General features: G+C 48.6%; 1 protein-coding gene across 1 annotated transcript; it reads right to left on the minus strand.

The window, feature by feature from the left end:
- Positions 1 to 780: 780 nt before the first annotated feature.
- Positions 781 to 1,311, minus strand: LOC133898565 (mitochondrial import inner membrane translocase subunit TIM17-3-like). The gene has a single exon (XM_062339273.1). The coding sequence runs from the start codon at positions 1,309 to 1,311 to the stop codon at positions 781 to 783; it is 531 nt and encodes a 176-aa protein (XP_062195257.1).
- Between the last annotated feature and the right edge of the window lie 18,599 nt (positions 1,312 to 19,910).

The following is a 19,910-nucleotide window of genomic DNA, read 5'->3' on the forward strand; positions in this document are numbered from 1 at the left end:
CCAGAACCTATCTAATTTTTTTAGGAGTATAGATATCCGTGGTAGTAGCCGCAAGAATACGTGAATACTCTGCTAGTCAATGACAATGTTAAAGATGATTGCATCAACACCAACGAAGCGAAACCAGGAGAACGAAACAACGACGACCAGGCAGCCAAGAGCCTGCCCAGAAAAATATCACGACGTCCAGTAACAATGCAGCTGCATGATCGCACCTCTGCAGGGGATACCATACATGTGTGCACAACTGCAAGCAGCCAAGGAAAAATACGGCAAAACGAAAAATTTACTTCTGATATGTGATACAGCCATAACATAACTTAGGAACAGACATGGGCACATGCACCATTGCATAGGCCATGGTCTGTGAAGGCCCTTGATAGGGTGGTACTGGAGCAATCGCATCACAATTCGTTCGTCATAAAAAAAAATTTGCAGCACAAATCACCACGCATAATACACAAACTTTGTAATTGACATCAGAATTGAGCCTAATCTGCTCACTGGGAACAAGGAGAGACCGAAAAAATTGTGTGCTTCACCGTTCACTTGGACTGGTGAATCCCAGGGAAGAGGTGGCTATTGTAATTTGGATTGTGAAAACATTGATCCAACACCAAACACGATCCATTGATCAACATATTTATCACACACAGGAAATAACTCGAATCCTGCAAAGGTTATATCTTTCCTAAGTGTAGCACATAACAACAGCACATTCAACAAAAGGGAATCAGGAGGAAACCGCACTTTATCCACTTGTACTCGATGGAGACCTCCTCAACCACAATGGGGACCGGTAGCGCGATCCCCAGGAGCCGTCCGGCTTGGGGAGATGGCCAACGGGCGATCGATCCGCTTTTGGCGGAGGAGGGCGTTAGAGCGGCTTTGTGACACCATAATGGCACGATCGATTCCCGTGAGAACCACGAGGCCTGTGGCGCCGAGGAGCGCGCAGCGCGCAGCGGCGAGGGCGCCGCCCCGGCGCATACCATGTAGGCCGCAGGTGGCGGCGGCTGCGACGGCGGAGCTCCAGGTGTCCTCCCTCCGGCGCGCGAGAGACACGGCGCTCTCGAAGGCGGAGAATACGGCGCAGTAAGCGCCGAATTTGCCCGCCAACCGAGGCGCGTTGGCGCGGGCGGCGCTGACGGCGCCGGCGAGGCGGCCGCCGCTGGGCGAGCTGCGGAGGCCCCTGACGAAGTGGAAGGCGGAGCCGCCCGCCGCGCCATACATAAAGGCCTCGCCCACGAAGCCGATGACGCCATAGACGGGATGCGGGTACTCATCATAGCTCGGCAGGCCCCCGTCCATCGGCGGCGGGCGGGCTTGTTTGGAAGGAATCGAGTCGCTACTCGCTGGGGCTTGAACTGATCCGATTGCCTTTGCACGGACTTCTCGCGTCGTGCGTGTCTACGGCCATCGGTTTTTATGCATTTGGAATTGTCCAAATCGTAGTCGACTCGGACCCTCGTACCTACACGTACGCGTCGTGTTCGGATACCAAAGTATAAGGAGATGGTAATTTGTAGTTACCCCTGCGCGGGACATGTGGCGGTAGCGGGGCTCGAGCGGCGAGGTTACCGTCGGCCGAGGGTGGTGGCAGCGGCGGACCTAGATTCGCAGAATAGGTATTCAAATTTTTTTAAAAATATGTTTAACAGAAAAGGCTATAAATTTACATTAGTATAATTTGAAGTATATAAATTATTCATGGTAGCAACATCTTAACTAATTTAAAGAAATTATAAAACAATTAAGAAAACTACGATTCAACTTGACGTTTCGTCATGGTTTGAAAGCGCTTGATGATGTCATTATCTTTGATTTTTTTTTAAAAAAAATCACGCTCTATAAACATAACTAGGCAATCATTGAGAAGATGGTCCCCATCCGATTTCTTAGCTTATTTCTCACATAATTTATTAAAGAAAATACCCTCTCAACATTAGTTGTTGCTACTGGAAGAATCAACACCAATTTAAAAAGCTTGTACATGATTCCATAATTTATGTTCTTCTTTATATCTACGCATATCAGTAATAAAGTGTGAAAGTCGAAAGGGAAGATGTATCAACTCTGTGCTTAAAAAATCTTTAGGATAAAACTAAGTAAGTTTAACCAAGTTGTTCTTATCATAAAGAGCAAATGAATTAGCAAGATCGAATAATGCCATGCAAAAAAACAAGTCCATATTTACCTTATTAAACCTGTCATTGAGCTCTTGAAGTTGTCTATCAACGACACTTAAAAACATTTCAACATCAAAACGGTGGAGATTCTTGGCTTTTGGAAAGAACATCTTGTCTCTTCCAAAAGGCCTGCAGAAATCATCCATGCTAGCAACTTTGATGCAATGCTTCACACCAAAAGAAGTGACTTCTTTCAAAAAAAGGTTCTCATCCATCATCATTCCGCAACAACTGCAATTGAGTTTTTGTCATATAAATGAAATCAATTGTATTAAGAATATATTGATCCCTCTTTTACAAAGCATTACTTAAGTCATCTGTGTAGCCAAATATAGTTAGCAACAAGTGTGCCATGAAAATGAACTCAAATAACTTAAATGTTGTCAATATAGTTTGAGCTTGTATAGCCTCAATGCCTTGAGAGCTATCATTTATGAGAACATGCCGAATCGAAGGATACAAAACAATAAAATGCATAACAATTTTGTAGTGGGATCTCAACGAGTATCTCCTGGCCTACTCAATCTCGTCTCTTGATTCAAACCCTTTCTAGTTTCAACGTCACCCAATTCTAATTCCTCTACAATTCTTTGAGTTTGAGCTACTCGAAGCATTTGTGTCTTTTTCAAGAATTCACAATAACAGTGGATGTAATAGGTCTGGATGGGATTAGACTGAGACGATCGGCGAGGGGGAGTTAGGCCTCATGGCCTGTGGGCTGCCTGAGATTGGGCTGCTAAGGTGGGCTCGAGACTTAATCTTCCCCATCCCAGTTTATACACATGTATATACCTTACATATACGCGATTTTGTTGCCAAAATAATGGGTATTCAACTAAATACCCATGAATTATAGCAAGTCCACTAGTGGGTGGTGGAAGCTGTCGGCGACAGTGCGGTGAGTGGCCACAACGCTGGTTGAGGCACTGGTGGGCGTGGCAGGTTGGGACGAGAACGGGGTGACCGTGGAGGGATGCGTCGACACCTGTGCAAAAGAGATGAGGTTCAGATGAGACAAGGGGGAAGACGACGACTCCAACGCTGACACCAATTTCCATTTTTTTCATGTTGCTATGGATTATAATAGGGTAAATTCTAAATTTTGAGCCTGCATGCTCTAGTTTTATAGCATGCACGCTCGATCGGTCATTCGCTGTCCATCCATCCGTAGGGCCTTCTCTTCTGTGTCCAAAAAAAAATCTGGCCTATCCCCTTCAGCCAGTGTGCCCCTTGCTTATCTCCTCCACTCACTGTGCTCTTTATGCAAGTTCCTTGTCCTCCTCCCGCGTGAGATTTTGTAGCGGAAGCTAGCATGGGAGGTGTCGCCATCCCAAGCCACAGCCTTGCCTGCGCACCCCCAGCCGCTCGTTCTGCGGAACCCGCGGGCGTGACTTGTACAAGAGGTGCCACCACCACTAGATCCAACTCCGTCTCCTAAGGGAGGGGCGTCGTATTGTGCTCACCCACCGCCAACCCCTCCATGTGGGAGCCCAACCCCGATGCAATGCACATCTTTGATTTCTTCCATGATCCTGATGCGCTCCCACTCCAGCAGCTCATGTGGCCTCCTCGGCCCTGTGGTCTTCATCGGTGCGCTCCCTGTTGGGGAACGGGTAGACTACACTAGTATAAAACAAAAATTTATACCACATTCGACTAGAAAACCATGCTAGTAGGAGATCATAGATTGTTACCACTATACGCGCAATGCAGCAGAAGAAGAGTTAGAGTGGACTGATCCAATGTCGTGCACATCAATGTAGAGGAGGCAGCTCTCCGATCAGCACAGAGCGGGTGTGTCGCACTCCTCGACCAGCCAAGCAGGTGTGTTGTGCTCCTCAACCAGCTCCAAGCAACAGTGTTGCGCTCCTCGACCAGATCCGAGCAGGTGCGTTGCACTCTTCACGCCGAGGAGAACAACGCCAGAATAGCAGTAGCCCCTCTATGGTATTCACATGTACTGGGCTGGAGATTTTTTTAACCTATTTAAAATTAATATTTTAATAATAGCCCTCCGGGACCTATATTTTCAGAAACTGGCCCCTTTTGTCACGCCAGAGGATTTGGCGTGACTCACCACTTGGTCACGCCATGGAGCTGGGCGTGACTGCAGTGCCACATTGGCGGACGGGCCGCCCCGTGCCACGTGGGCGTGCCGACGTGGCAGCCCTGAGTCGCGCCAGGGCGCATGGCACGACTGGAGTCACGCCAGGCACTATGGCGCGACAGAGCGCCATACAGGCGCGCCGGTTGTCCTCCCTCTGTCACGCCAACCCCTTTGGCGTGACAGAGGCATATACATGCCGAGCGCCGGCCCTCTCTCCCGCACACAGCCGTTTCTTCCTCAACCAGCCGCGAGCAGGAGAGCTCTCTAGCGCCGCTTTGCCCTCCTCCACCCCATTCTCCACCGATTTGGGTCCGATTCAAAGGGGATTTGAAGGGAAAGAGTGCTAGGAAGGTATCTCCTCCAATCCCTCCATTTTTTTTTCCGTTAAATCGGTTTGCATTGCTAGTTTTTGGGTTGTTAGGGTTTAGAACTTGATTCGGTTGATCTACGAAATTTCAACGTTTCGTTCTAGATCGGTGGTCATATATCGTTTCGGTCTAGATCGGTGGTCATATATCGTGCTATGTACGTATATCAACGCATATCTATCGTGTGAAATTTGTTGCATGCAATCGGTTGAGCGTAGGAAATTGAAATTCGTATAGCTATACTAAATGTATATGAGCAATGCATTTTTTTGCATTTGTACACTTGCGGAGGATGTTTTGCATTATAGAGATGTAATTTAGTCGAATTGAAATGTTTAATGTGTAGTTTTTTAATGTGCTATAGCGATGATACATGTGTAATGTTTGGATGGTTTGTGTAGATGGAACGCATTGTGCGTGTTTTTTATGGTGGCACGGTTAGTACAAATGGGGAGATCGATAAGATGAGGGAGGAAGTGTTGAAATTTGGAAACCCTCCTTGCTTCGATGAAATTGTTGCTCGGGTTAGGGCAATTTTGAATGTTAATGCAGATGGAAGTTATGTTACCGTACGGGGAAGGTTGGATGCCGGCAGGGGTGGTAGGGCTCACTATGTTGTTATGGAGTTGGTGTCAGAAAATGATTGGAAGCTATATAAGGAATGTTTTGAATGGTTCTCAAGTCTGTTGCGCGGAGTTGGTAGTTGATGTTGGTGTTGGAGGAAGCTCGATGCCATCGGTTCAAGATGTACCGGGCAATAATAGCCAGGAAGTGGAGCCTGTTGAGCATTTGACCCACGAAATTCCATGTATTGTCGCAGAGGGTGCCGGTACCGCCATACTCGCGGATGGTACAGTTTCAGAGTTAACTCGGGCATCTGTTAAGGAGGTACATGCTGGTGGTTCAAATAAATTTGATATGGCTGTTGTCGGAGGGTGAACTCCTAAAGCAGGAATCTGGAGGGACCCCCTTTGAGATTCGGCCAGGGTGATGATTCTGAATCTTTTTGCGGGTGAAGTAAATAGGCGTAAATGCGATGGCAGGTGGAATGGAATGATCGAATGCAGAATGCAGTAAATGCACTGGAGGGATTTTTAGATAGGTTCGGGCCGCACTGAGCGTAATACCCTACTCCTGTGTGGATGCTATAAATGCACTGAGAATGTTTCTCAGGGATGTTGCTGGTTACAAGAATGTTTGTCTATCCTAGAGCTTCGTGCTCCTTGTTCTTCGGTGGTCTCAGCTTCTGTGCTTGTACTGAGTGCTCTTCTGTCTTTGATCTTCGTCCGGGTCAGGGAGAGAGAGTGTCTGAGAGTCTGTCTTTGTCCGTGCCCACCGGCTCTCTTAAATACTAGCCGGCGGTAGCGTGCCCCGAAAGGGAGGGCACGAGTTTTAAGGCGCCATAAATGGAAAAGCAGCTATTATGGGCTGCTGCGCGAAGTGACAGCGGGGTTGAAAACGCACCCCCCGCCTGGTCTCGGTCGTGATGATGGCGTTGGCAATGGGCGCCGCGGAGAGAGCCCACCGGGCAGCCACAGAGCAGCCTGGCGTGCCCGCCCGGTCTTGTTCGCTTGACACAGCAGGACAGCAGGCGGGGCGCCTTGGGCCTCGTGGTGTTATCCCGAGGTGCGCCGGATGACGCGGGATGGGACCCATGTATTAAATGTTCCCACACCTCTCCGCCAAGCCTTGGCAGGGTTTGACACCGAGCGTGGCAGGAGCAGTTGAAGGTGACAGGCCACGCGCCCTCTTAAATGCGGCATTGGGCCTTTCACTGGTTGACCCCTCACCGTTGGGCCTCTGTGGGGGCCACCGGCGAAGGACTTCTTAGGCCGTCGGGGAACCGAGTGCTCGGGGATCGCTGTTCACAGCCCTGAGCACTCTCTTCCGGAATTGACTGTTCAGATCCTCGGGGAACCGAGTGTTCGGGGGCCGCTGTTCGCAGCCCCGAGCACTCTCTCCTGGAACTACCTTCCTTGGGTCCTCGAGGTACTCGGGTGCTCGGGGGCCACTGTTCGTAGCCCCGAGCACACCCTTCCCAGTACTCAGCTTTTCTGGTCGTCGGGGGACTTGGGTGCTCGGGGGCCACTGTCCATGACCCCGAGCACTCTCTTCCCGGCACTTGGTCTTCGCAGATCATCGGGGAACTCGGGTACTCGGGGACCACTGTTCATGGCCCCGAGCGCCCTCTCCTGGGACTTAGTCTTCTCGTGCTTCAGGGAGATCATCCCCGCGGGAGGTCGCCACGTGGCAACCTGCTGGTCTGGCCTCGGGACTCGGGGACCCCTGGTTCCTGTGTCACCGACAGCTGTTGTATGTAATGATTTCGATGATTATTATTTTGAGGATGAGGAGGCTCAGGGAAATGTTGAGGAAACTGAAACATTTTTCTTGAACAGTGAGGATGATGAGACAGAAGAAGTGGAACATGTTAGGCAACGACACGGTGGTGTTGAGGTGGGAGCAGAAGCGGGAGAGAATGAGGAGGCAGCTTGGTGGGACGGAATTTACACGGAGCAGGAGGTAAGGACACTCAAGGCGGTACATGTGGATGTGCCCGAGGTGCCTGGTTACGAGGACATTTTGCTGACGAAGAATGCTCTATGTGATAATGGCTTAATGTCGATGGAGGAGGAACAAGACAGTGAGAAGGAGTTGGTTAAGAAGGGGATGTTATTTGATAGTCTTGATGAAATGAAGTTCTGGTTCAGGGACTACTCAGTTCGGCACCACCGGCCGTACGACTTGGTTCATTCGAATGCGAAGGAGAGGTACACTTTAAAATGCCAGAAAGGTTGTGGATGGGGTGTATGGGTCCGTCGTATCCCAGGTGACGGCCAACGATGGAAGGTCACAAATGTAAAACAGCCTCACACTTGCGGGTCTGCGAGGCCGGAACAAGTGCACTCCCAGTGCACGTCTACTTATCTTGGTCGACGCATCGCCCCAATCATTAGGGCTAACCCGGACACGACTGTGGCCTCTCTAATTGAGTCTATAGTTGGGTTCACAAATTACCGAGTATTGTACGGCAAGGTATGGAGAGCGAAGCAACATGCCATGGCATTACTTTGGGGAGATTGGAATGAGGCATACGCGAGGGTCCCTAGGATCTTGAATGCAATTTCACACGTCAATCCCGGGACGAAGTGGTTCATTTCAACTGGTGGCATGATGGCCAGCGATGGCAGTGTCATTAAACCGGTCATGCAACGTGTGTTTTGGTGCTTTCATCAATGCGTGGAGGCCTTCAAACATTGCCGGCCCGTGATAAGTGTCGACGCCACATTCTTGACGGGAAAGTACAAGGGTGCACTGATGATTGCTGTTGGCATCGATGTAGAGGATCAGTTGATCCCCCTAGCATTTGCGTTGACGGAGGGAGAGCGGAATAGTAGCTAGTCTTGGTTTATGTGCCTGGTTCGCCGTCACGTAATTGGAGCAGGGCGTCAAGTCTGTATGATATCGGATCGGCACCAGGGTCTCCTTAATGCAGCAAGGGAACACATGGAAGGTTACCCTCTTCTCGTGCACCGGTGGTGCATGCGTCATTTTGCTGCGAACATTTGGAGAAGGCAGAAGAGCAAGGAGGTACTTGCCAAACTCAAAGTAGTTTGCAAGGTTAAAAAGGAGAGACAGTTTGAAAAGAAGCTAGTAGAATTGGAGAAGATATTGAACGAGCCTGCGACAGAGTGGTTGAAGAGCGAAATAGCTAACATGTTCAAATGGGCGCAGGTGTTTGATGCGGGTGGATGTAGGTACGGAATCATGACAACAAATATCTCGGAGGTATTCAACAACGTCCTTAAAGGCATCCGTGCAATGCCGGTTTCTGCCATCGTTGAGTATACCTTTCACAAATGCAACTACTACTTTGTCGATCAGGGAAGAGAGCACGCGCAGGTATTGATGCTGGTGAGGTGTGGGGAAAAGCCATTGCTAAGCACCTCATGTTGCAGGGGGAGATATCAGCTATACAGGAAGCTCAGCTCTTTGATCCAAGGAGCTATGTTTATAGCGTGAGATCCGCATTTCGGACATGCGTGGGGGGTGAGGGCTCCGGCGGCAGAATCTACAGAGTCGACTTAACCACAGTGCAGTGCACGTGCAGGACCCCACAATTGCTGCATATCCCATGCTCCCATGTTATCACAGCATGCCGGGCGAGAAGAATTGACCATACAAGTCCTGACTACTTGACCCCATTGTACTCTAAAAGGATGGCTCTAAAGACTTGGGAGTCCACCTTCGAGCCTTTACTTGATGCTTCACAGTGGCCGGAGTACAATAGCGACGAATATGTGCCCGATTGTGGGCTATTGAAACAAAAGGCAGGGAGGAGGAAGAGGAAATGTCTTCGGAATGAGATGGATGATGGCAGCAAAGGTTACGGTGAAGACATGTATGGAGCAGGAGACTTTGATGAGGCACCTATTAAAATTCATTGCTCTATATGCCACCGGTTGGGGCACAGGATGGAACAACACAAGGCGGGTCCGAAGAATAATCCTAATCGTAGGAAAAGGGGGAATTCTAGTAGCGGGGAAGTAGATCGTAGACAGGTAGAGGTGAACTACCCGCTATCATTCAGTTGTTCTATATATAATGTTTTGTACTTGCCATAAATTAAATTTTTTTTCCCGTTCGCTAACAACCCTCTTACTACTTACATTGCAGGGCGATGGCGCACCCCGACTACCTGCTCCTCAAGACGTTTTACGACAGGGAGCACCGAGTGCACCTGATGGTCGACGACGGTGAGGTACGATTTATCCTTGCTTGTTACATCTAAGTGCTACGTAAGATGCATGTGTCACTTACATTTTGAAATTACAATGATTCTTTCAGGTGCTATCACCACTTCGGATTCGCACTCACAGCCCTCTCAGGTGGGATGAGAGGTACGCCCCATACATTGGGCGTGCAGGATTCCTACCGTTGGCCCGGTTGGTCACGACGGGGTTGCTGATGTTCGACAACGCAGCTCTGACTGCGCTAGTCGACCGCTGGAGGCCTGAGACACACACCTTCAATCTCCCTTGCGACGAGCTCACAGTCACTCTCCAGGATGTGGCCATGATACTCGGGCTTCCAGTGGATGGGCAGCCTGTTTGTGGGAATGTGCAACCCGCAGGGTGGAGAGACATGGTCGAGCTGATTGTTGGCAGTAGGCCACCAGAGCCTGCGCAGGACGCGAAGGACAAGAAACCTTCAGGCGTCAGTTTCACGGAATGTCCTGACGATGCAGCGGAGCACGTCGTCGAGAGGTACGCCCACGCGTGGTTGTGGCATCTTGTTGGAGGCTACTTGTTTCCTGACGGGAGTGGGAACACAGTATCGTGGATGTACTTGCCGCTACTAGGAGAGGAATGGGAGAACGTCGGCCTTTACAGTTGGGGATCTGCCATGCTCACATGGCTGTACCGGCAGTTATGTGATGCTTGCAGGCGTAGTGGGGACCATGCCAACCTTGGTGGATGCGCATACCTCTTGCAGGTGTGGATGTGGGAGCGCCTGCCGGTTGGTAGACCCGATCGATTCTCCCCTGGGGTACGTTTTTAAAGTTTTGTTTCAATTTGTATTCTTTGTTGATATTTTGAAATGTCATATGATGCGTGTTTCACTGTAGGTTTGGCAGTTCGAGGACGAGGGCTCACTCCCGACCGTTGCTTTCCTTTGGAGGAACGTCCAGGCGGTGACTGGAAATGCAGGAAGGTGCTACCTCTTCTACACTAACGAGCTAGACTGCATCATGCAAAGCCACGTGAGTGCAATTGGTTATGAATTACGTATTTCACACACTTGCATATGCCAATTGACATTTTCGTTAATTTTCAGGTGACATGGGAGCCATATGACCGGCACGAGATCCTTTCGATGGGTCTAAGCCCTTTGTGCACACGGGACATGGAGTATTGGCGGTCCATTCTCTCGCTTATTTGCTTTTACATTGTTGAGATGCACTGTCCAAACCGTGTGATGAGATAGTTTGGGAGGTTACAGCAGACGCCTCTAGACACGACACCCACGTCCGTGGCTTTGCACAAGTGAGTACTAATACGTCTTGCATGGTTCAAGGGATCTTTTATGTGTGGTTATATGTGTCTCTGATTCCGCCATCTTGCAGAATTGACAGGAGGAAACAACGGGGCGCTCGAGATTGGCGGGACGTGCACCACAACTACTTGGTGCAGTGGAGCAACAGGGTGCAGACAATCGTACACGGTGGAGCCGCCCACCGCTCGGGTTCGTACCGCGAGTACCTGAGGTGGCTGCACGACTCCTCCAGGTTGGCAATCAAGCCGCCACGAGTTGCAGTTGGAGCGGAGGATTTGCCGGACTCTGATGACGAGGACGACCTCGTAGATGAGTACGACCAGATCACGAGACACAGCCGTTAGCCCGAGCGTGCTCCGCTTCACAACTACATGGTATTCGTATTTTGCCACACCGACATTGTATTTGTTCATGGTTCCTACCGTACTTTACGGATTGCGTCGGCGTTGCAGGGATAGCAGCTCAGGCGCCTTGCTAATTAGGCTGGGCAAGCTTTGCTTGTCCCTCCCGGGTCAACGGAAGAGGTTGGCCAACTTCGTGCTTTTGTAGAGGTAATAGTTGTCTAAGTTATAACTGTTCAAATTTTCTCCTGTTCAAATTTTCTCCTACTTGTTCACGCACTCAGAAAATTTGACCTAATTGTTTGCAGAGGGTTCGTAGGAGCTGCCGCCGCCTTGCTTACAAGATGAGCTGCATGACGACCCTGGATGTGGAGCTTGCACATGGTGGGCCTTCTTCGGAGCCATCTGCTGGCCACACGGGTGCTTCAACATAGCAGCAGACGCCGGTGCATTACGGTACCCAGACTCGTACGCGCAGCACTAGTGTGGCTCAGACGCAGTCGCGTAGTATGACTGGAGCCGCCTCTACTTCCGTTGGGACGGCTGCACGAGGCAAGGCTCCACAGGAGCAAACCTCATAGAGCGAGGAACAGAGCTCGAACGATAGAGACCCATCGTACGGCGCGGATGTGATGGGGACCTCGCAGCTCGCAGGCGCCCCTCCAACGACCCAGCCTTCACAGCCACCACAGCGTCGCCGAGATAGGACAGACATTGCCAGTGGCAATGTCCTTCCATCCAACACGGCCCGCGAAAGGAGGAAGAAGAAGCCCTACACCCCTGGGATGTGACCGACTACATTGTAGGCTCGGCGGGTTGCGTGTGTGTGTTTGTAAGGAGAACATGTACTATTAACCTCCGAATTTACCAAGTCGCATTCAATAACTAGTCTCTAATTTTACAATTACCTAGATGCCTCGTATTTGCGCCGTGGTTGGTACACAATGGTTCGTACATGGTCGATCACGAGAATGGAGAAATGGCAACGCATGTGGCATATCTCTTTTCTTGAATTTAACTCGGACAAAAGTATATGAATTTCGTAAGATAGGTGATATCTCGTTCCTTGCATTCAACTCGGACAAAAGTATGTGAATTTGGCAGAACCCGTTGTAGCAATTCTTTTGTTTTGGTCAAAGTTAATTTCCACATTGTAGTTACTGCTTAGCTGTTATGTACTAAGTTTATTCAATAGCCTCATCACATATTTCAGATGCATGTTGTATGTCCTGTCCAGTTTGTCACACCGAGCTCAATGGCGTGACTCAGTGCTTGGTCACGCCAATCACTTTGGCGTGACAGAATAGTGAGTCACGCTGAGGTCCTCCCTCCAACCCCGGAGAAGGTCGTGTTCTGCATTTTGAAAGTTGTTGGCGAGATTGCATAATGAGTCACGCTAGGGGTATTGGCGTGACTCGTCAGGACTTGATGGTGCTGGATTTTCCAAACCAATGGCGTGACAACGTGCTGAGTCGCGCCACAGGGCTTGGCGTGACTCGTCTGTTTGTCACACCAGAGGTCTTGGCGTGACACAGTACTGAGTCACGCCAGGCACCCCCCCCCCCCACGATCTCGGGGGGTACTGCAAATTCTGAAGGTCCGGCGTGAGAAGGCTCCTAGTCACGCCAGGAACCTTGGCGTGACAGAGAGCGCAGGGCATCTTTAGATGCCACTCCTATAAAACAAAATTTGTATTCCCATTTGTGAATTAATCTACACTTTATCGCAACATCACGACAATATCGTGGATACTAAGACTACAAAATCCATTAAAACATGTGACCCGAAAATGAGCAAATTTGTTGGCATATTAAAATTAGGTCCTACTTACAGATATTCATTGCTCGTCGACGATGATTACATATCACGTTCACAAATAGTTCACATAAGACAATTCATTCATCTACATTTATACTGCTAGGTCTAATCGTCTAGCCCATCATATAACACCTCGTTGTCATCGTCGTCCAGGATAACAACGGGTAAATTACCAACAAGCGCCTTCATTGTCTCTATTTCCACCTTCGTAGCCGAAACATCTTGACCCTCCATGGTACTTCTTCTCATGGGGGGATACAAAGCACGGCAGTAATCAAGAGTTTTTTTTCTTCCTGTTCTCCAAATAGCTTGACAGCACGTTTGGAGGACGCTTACTCCGCCATGCAATCTCATGATCAACCGCACCTTTATCGAGGTACTCCTCCCATGAACATTTCCGCATTCTCTGCTTAATAAAATACATATGCACAACAATTAACAATACGATAGTGCAACATTGAATATAAATACTACGCATGAACCAACCATATCATTGCCGACCACATGTCCGCAGTAGTACCCCACTCCAAGTTTCGATGGCACTATCCCGCGTTTCGCATTCACACCACAAGGGCACTTTCTTAGGGCACATGGTTCTATAACCCTTTTCCCCTTCACTTCATCTTTTTCCTCATCTTTCCATTGACCATCTGGACCGTACAATGGATCCCGAAAGCCACAGGTAACACCATGGCGCTGCATTACAATTCATGACACATGTTACATGATACATAACTCTTCCGCATTCAAATCGTAAACAAGCACTCATGCACAATTCTTACCCTGTTCATCCCTTCGCAGCAGAAAGTAAGGGGACCCCCCAGAAGGTTCACAAAGTACGCTTCGCTTTCCGCAATTGCACAACAGAGGATCCGTAACACGTACACTCTTCAATTGCCACTTCTCTTTATCCGTCAATTTTTGCGGATTTGGTGGAGGGGGGACCCAACGAACAAACTTGTCATATGGCTTCGGATACTGACTAAACCGTTTCACCTTCAGAATCCTCTGATCATACATTTCAGGCCCATCAATCCATTGGAAGAAGTAGCACATCTCCCACTCCTACAAATTATTAAAACGTCACGTCTGCAAAAGTAATGCCATTTGCTTCTACCCTAATCTTTAACAAAAATACACTCACACGATAATCCGGGCAAAGGTAGTAAGCCCGATCGGCAGTATCTTCGTGTAGCGACTGAAGAACCACAGCTCGCTTACCACAGTCACAAGTCGGGACGGGGAGGGCGGGGGGAACAGGGGCATCTTTGCAACTGACATCGGGATACTTTTTACCGATATGTGCCCACTTTTGCTTACGCCATAAATTCGACGTCATACCAAAAATCTGCATGAATACAGAAGCTACTCATTATACATTTTAATTCGACTAAAATTCATCTCTGCAATGCAAAAAAATGCATTGCTCATATACATTTAGTATAGCTATACGAATTTCAATTTCCTACGCTCAACCGATTGCCTGCAACAAAATTCACACGATAGATATGCGTTGGTATACGTACATAGCACGATATATGACCACCGATCTAGACCGACACGTTGAAATTTCGTAGATCAACTGAATCAAGTTCTAAACCCTAACAACCCAAAAACTAGCAATGCAAACTGAAATAACCAAAAATACTTGGAGGGATTGGATGAGATACCTTTCTTCGACTCTTCCCCCTCAAATCCCTTTCTATTCGGGCCCGAAATCGGTGGGAATGTAGAGAGGAGGCACCAGCGGGGTTTTGGAGTTCTTGCTGCTTGTTTATGCCTCTGTTGCGTGTGGGAGAGAGAGAGCCGACACCCGGCCTGTATATGCCTCTGTCACGCCAAAGGGGTCGGTGTGACTGGAGTCGCACCAGCGCCCTTGGCGTGACAGAGGGAGGACAGCCAGTGCGTCTGTATGGCGCTCTGACGCGCCATAGTGCCTGGCGCGACTCCAGTCGCACCATGCACCCTGGCGCGAGTCAGGGCTGCCACGTCGGCATGCCCACGTGGCACGGGGCGGGTCGCCCGCCGACATGGCACCGCGGTCACGCCCGGCTCCGTGGCGTGACCAAGTGGTGAGTCACGCCAAATCCTCTGGCGTGACAAAAGGTACCAGTTTCTGAAAATATAGGTCCCGGCGAGCTATTATTAAAATATTAATTTTAAATAGGCTAAAAAAAATTCTGGGCTGGATCGCCTTGCGCCGGTGTGCTAGCACCTAGCGCGCGGCTAGTCTTTTGGGAGATTAGGTGGAAGGTTACGGCTAGGGTTTCAGAGTGGCTCTTACCCTTTTGCCCCACCCCACGCCTCTCCTTATATAGAACTCGCTAATGGGCTCCCACGTTGGAAGCCCCTTAAGACTGTAATTTCTCATGGATCACAATCCAATCAAACCCACATACAAATTCAATCCGTCTGTTTTGTTCCAACCCATTAAGTTCATGTATAAATGGCTACGACTCGGAAACCCTTTCCAAACCGAAATCAATAGCGGCCCCTAGCAGAACATATTAACTTTCGAGTATACACAAAGATCATATCGGTTGAACCTTGATATACACATGCACCGATCCCTTTGTCTCATGATATCAGTCAAGCTCAAGGCAAGATACGTGCCACCCTTTGTGATAGCTCGACCATTCACTCAATCGTGTCATGGGTTATCAAAACTGTGATTAACTCTTTAATCACATTGGCATGGTCATGCACTTTCTTATCCAATGACATTGAGGGGCCCAGAGATATCTCTTCTGTTATCAAGGAAGAGCAAATTCCATCTTAATCCCTCACACCCCACGACTTGTCTCATGTCAAACCCGAAAACTATCTTTATGACTACCCAATTTTGGTGTAGCATTTGGTAGCTCCAAAGTATGACACTACATATTCTGGAAATCAATGATGATCTCAAGTCTAAGGATCCTGCATGTATAACACATTATTCAGAAAGTGCATAAACATAAACGTGATACAATCATCTCTATGATTGTGTCGGTGTATCAGGAACCAGGGGTCCCTGAGTCCCGAGACCGGGCCGGCCATCCGCCACGCGTCACCATCCCGCGAGGTCCACCCTGCAAGATAAGAAGAAGCTAAATCCCGGGAGAAGGTGCTCGGGGCCGCCGCCTCTGGTTCCCGAGCACCCCAGTTCCCCGATGATCCGCAGAGTCCAAGTACCGGGAAGGAAGTGCTCGGAAGGGTTCTCGCCTACCCCCGAGTACTGTAGTCCCCCGATGATCCAAACAGCCAAGTGCTCGGGAGAGAGTGCTCGGGGCTGCACGTGGCAGCCCCCGAGGACTCGGTTCCCCGAAGGTCTCCCCCAAGTGCTCGGGAGAGAGTGCTCGGGGCTGCACGTGGCAGCCCCCGAGGACTCGGTTCCCCGAAGGTCTCACCGGAGTGCTCGGGAGAGAGTGCTCGGGGCTGCACGTGACAGCCCCCGAGGACTCGGTTCCCCAAAGGTCTCACCGGAGTGCTCGGGAGAGAGTGCTCGGGGCTGCACGTGGCAGCCCCCGAGGACTCGGTTCCCCGAAGGTTCACGCAAGATCGTCCGACGACCCAAAGGGTCCCATCGTCGGGGTGTCAGCCAGTCATAGGCCCAATGCCGCATTTAATAGGCACGCGCGGCCTGACATCCTGACATTCTCAGCTGCCCACGCCCTAGTGTCAGATCCTGCCATGCTCTGGCAGGGGGGCGTGGGTCCATTAAATGCATAGGTCCCGTCCGGTTTCACCCGGGTGCCTCGGGATAACGTTGCCAAAATCGAAGCGCTCCGCCTGCCACCCTGCCCTGGCAGAAGAGCAAGACAGGGTGGGCGCACCGGGCACCTCTGTGGCTGCCCGGTGGGCCCTCTTAATGGCGCCGGAGGACATCCACAGTGGCGGGTGGTCGAATGCACGCCGCATTTTTCCACCGCCCCTGTCACTTCGCCAAGACGGAATGATGACGCCTTTCTCCGTGGCGCCTTGGCATTCGCGCCCCCTCTTTCCCATTCTGGATAAGTCGAGGTCGGCGCGCCTATAAAAGGAAAGGATGGAGAACACATAAAGACAGACCGAAAACAAGGTGAACAAGGCAAGAAAGCCCCGACAACCCTCAAGAAGCACCCGAAGCCCAGATCAAAAGGCGAAGAACATCACAAACAAGCTCAAGCCAAGCTAGAACACGAGAGCCTTAAGCTCTCTGTAGACAGCTCGCCCCTGTAACCAGATACATCCTTGAAGAATTCCCTTCAAGGAGAGATATAACACTCACACAGGAGTAGGGTGTTACGCCCCCGTGCGGCCCGAACCTGTCTAAACCCCGGTGCACCCATCTTTCTTGCACTAGGTCGATCATCTCCCACCACCAGCCACTGCATTTATTTCCGTTCCCATTTATTTCCCAGACAAGCTCGTTCAGGATCGTCCCCCGGTCGAATCTCTAAAAAGGGGTCTCTCGGGATCCCTGCGACAGGAGTTCATCCTCCGACAGATTGCCTCTAGGACATATCACCATCAATCTCCCACTTGTACTAGAGTCAATCATATAAGTATCTAATACCCATAGCTCTCATGTGTGCCTCATGCTTGGGCTACAGGAGTGGCTTTGTCAATGGATCAGAAATATTCAAATCGGTGTGCACCTTGCATATATTCACGTCACCCCAATCTAGAATCTCTTGAATGAGGTGATAGCGCTGTAGTATGTGCTTGGACTTCTGGTGCGACTTAGGTTCCTTGGCTTGCATGATGGCTCCACTATTATCACAATAAAGATCCATTGGACTAGAGCACTAGGCACCACAACTAACTCAGAAAAAACTTTCTGATCCAAACAACCACCTTTGCAGCTTCAGAAGCTACAATATACTCAGCCTCCGTCATGGAATCGACCACCGTTTCATGCTTGGAACTCTTTGAACTTATTGCTCTTCCATTGAGGCAAAACACAAAACCAGATTGCAATCTTGAATCGTCCTTGTCAGTTTGGAAGCTAGCATCGGTGTAACCATTTACAACGAGCTCCTCCTCACCTCCATAGAATAGGAACATATCCATATTTCTTCTCAAGTACTTGAGGATATTCTTTACTGTACCCACTGACCTTCATCTGGGTTTGGTTGGTATTTACTCATAACACTTAGAGCATAGTAAATATCTGGTTGTGTACAAAGCATACCATACATGATGGACCCGATAGCGGAAGCATACGGGATCACACTCATCCTCTCAAGCTCTTCTGGTATTGTAGGACACTGACTCTTGCTGAGAGTGATACCATGTGACATTGGCTTCAGGCTGTGTCATGTACACATCCTCACTTAGGTTTTCATTAAGGAAAGTCATCTTGACGTCTATTTGCCATATCTCATAGTCATAATATGTGGCAACTGCTAGGATGATCTAGATAGACTTTAGCATTGCAACGGGCAAAAATGTTTCATTATAATCAACACCTTGAATTTGCCTGAAACCTTTCGCCACCAATTATGCCTTATAGATGTGAACATTTCCATCAACATCTATCTTTTTCTTAAAAACCCATTTACAGTTTTAACACCATCGGGTGGATCAACCAAGTTCCAAACTTGATTATCGTGCATGGATTCTATCTCAGATCTCATGGCTCCAAGCCATCTCTCAGGGTCTGGTCTCACTATCGCTTCCAAGTAGGTCTTAGATTCATCATTGTCCAACAATAATATATCACGCTGCTCCGTGGTTAGGAACATAAACCTCTCAGGTGCACGACTGACCCTTTCCGATCAACGTGAGGCTGATGCCTCCACAACAGGTTCTGCAATATTTAGCATATCCAATTGTGGTTAAGTAGGAGTTGAAACGCTTTCTAATGGTTACCGAATCTCTTCAAGTTGCACCATGCTTCCACTAATGTTCTTTGAGAGAATCTCTTTCTCCAGAAAGACACCATTCCGGACGATAAACATTTTGCCTTCTTCCCGGTTATAGAAATAATATCATTTAGTTTTCCTAGGATACCCCACAAAGAAGCATTTATCTGATTTGGGAGTGACCTTATTGGACGTCAAATGTTTTACATAGGCCTCACAACCCCAGATCTTAAGGAAAGACAACCCGGGATGCATTCTGGTCCATATCTCATTTGGTGTCTTCTCTACAGCTTTAGATAGAACCCTTGTTAAAGTAAACGTATCAGTTTCTAGAGCGTATCCCCCAGAAAGATAATGAAAGATTATATTGACTCATCATAGACTGGACCATGTCCAGCAAAATCCGGTTCCTCCGTTCAGACACCCCATTCTATTGAGGTGTACCCGGTGGAGTCAACTATAGAACAATTTTGCATTGCTTTAGATAATTACCAAATTCATGGCTCAAATATTTACCTTCATGATCTGATCGTAAAAATTTAATTGTCTTGCTGAGTTGATTTGTACTTCATTCTGAAACTTCTTGAACTTTTCGAATGACTCAGACTTGTGCCTCATTAGATAGATATAACCATATCTACTAAAGTCATTGGTAAAAGTAATAAAGTATTAAAAATCACCTCTGACGGTAGAGCTCATTGGTCCACATACATCCGTATGTACAAGGGCTAACAAGTCACTCGTCCTATCACCTTGACAGGTGAAAGGTGCCTTAGTCATCTTTCTAAATAAACAAAATTCGCATGTATCGAATGATTCAAAATCAAATGAATCTAGAAGACTATCTTTATGGAGCTTCTGCATGCGCTTCTCATTTACATGACCTAAGTGACAATGCCAAATAAAAATGAAATTCAAATCATTAAATCGAGACCTCTTCGCATTAATATTATAGATAGGAACATCCTCAAGATTTAGAATATATAATCCATTCACTAATAGACAAATACAATAAAGCATATCATTCAAATAAATCTAACAACACTTGTTCTTTAGTATGAATTCATAACCACTTTCTTCCAAACATTAATAAGAGATAGCGTATTAAAGTGGGATCTGTAACCATGTGCTTAGAGCTCAGATGATAAGTAGCCAAAAAATAAAAAGGGGAGGCAAGTTCATACCACCTTATGCTAAACTAG

The sequence above is a fragment of the Phragmites australis genome, chromosome 18, assembly GCF_958298935.1.
Source record: "Phragmites australis chromosome 18, lpPhrAust1.1, whole genome shotgun sequence".
Lineage (NCBI taxonomy): Eukaryota > Viridiplantae > Streptophyta > Magnoliopsida > Poales > Poaceae > Phragmites > Phragmites australis.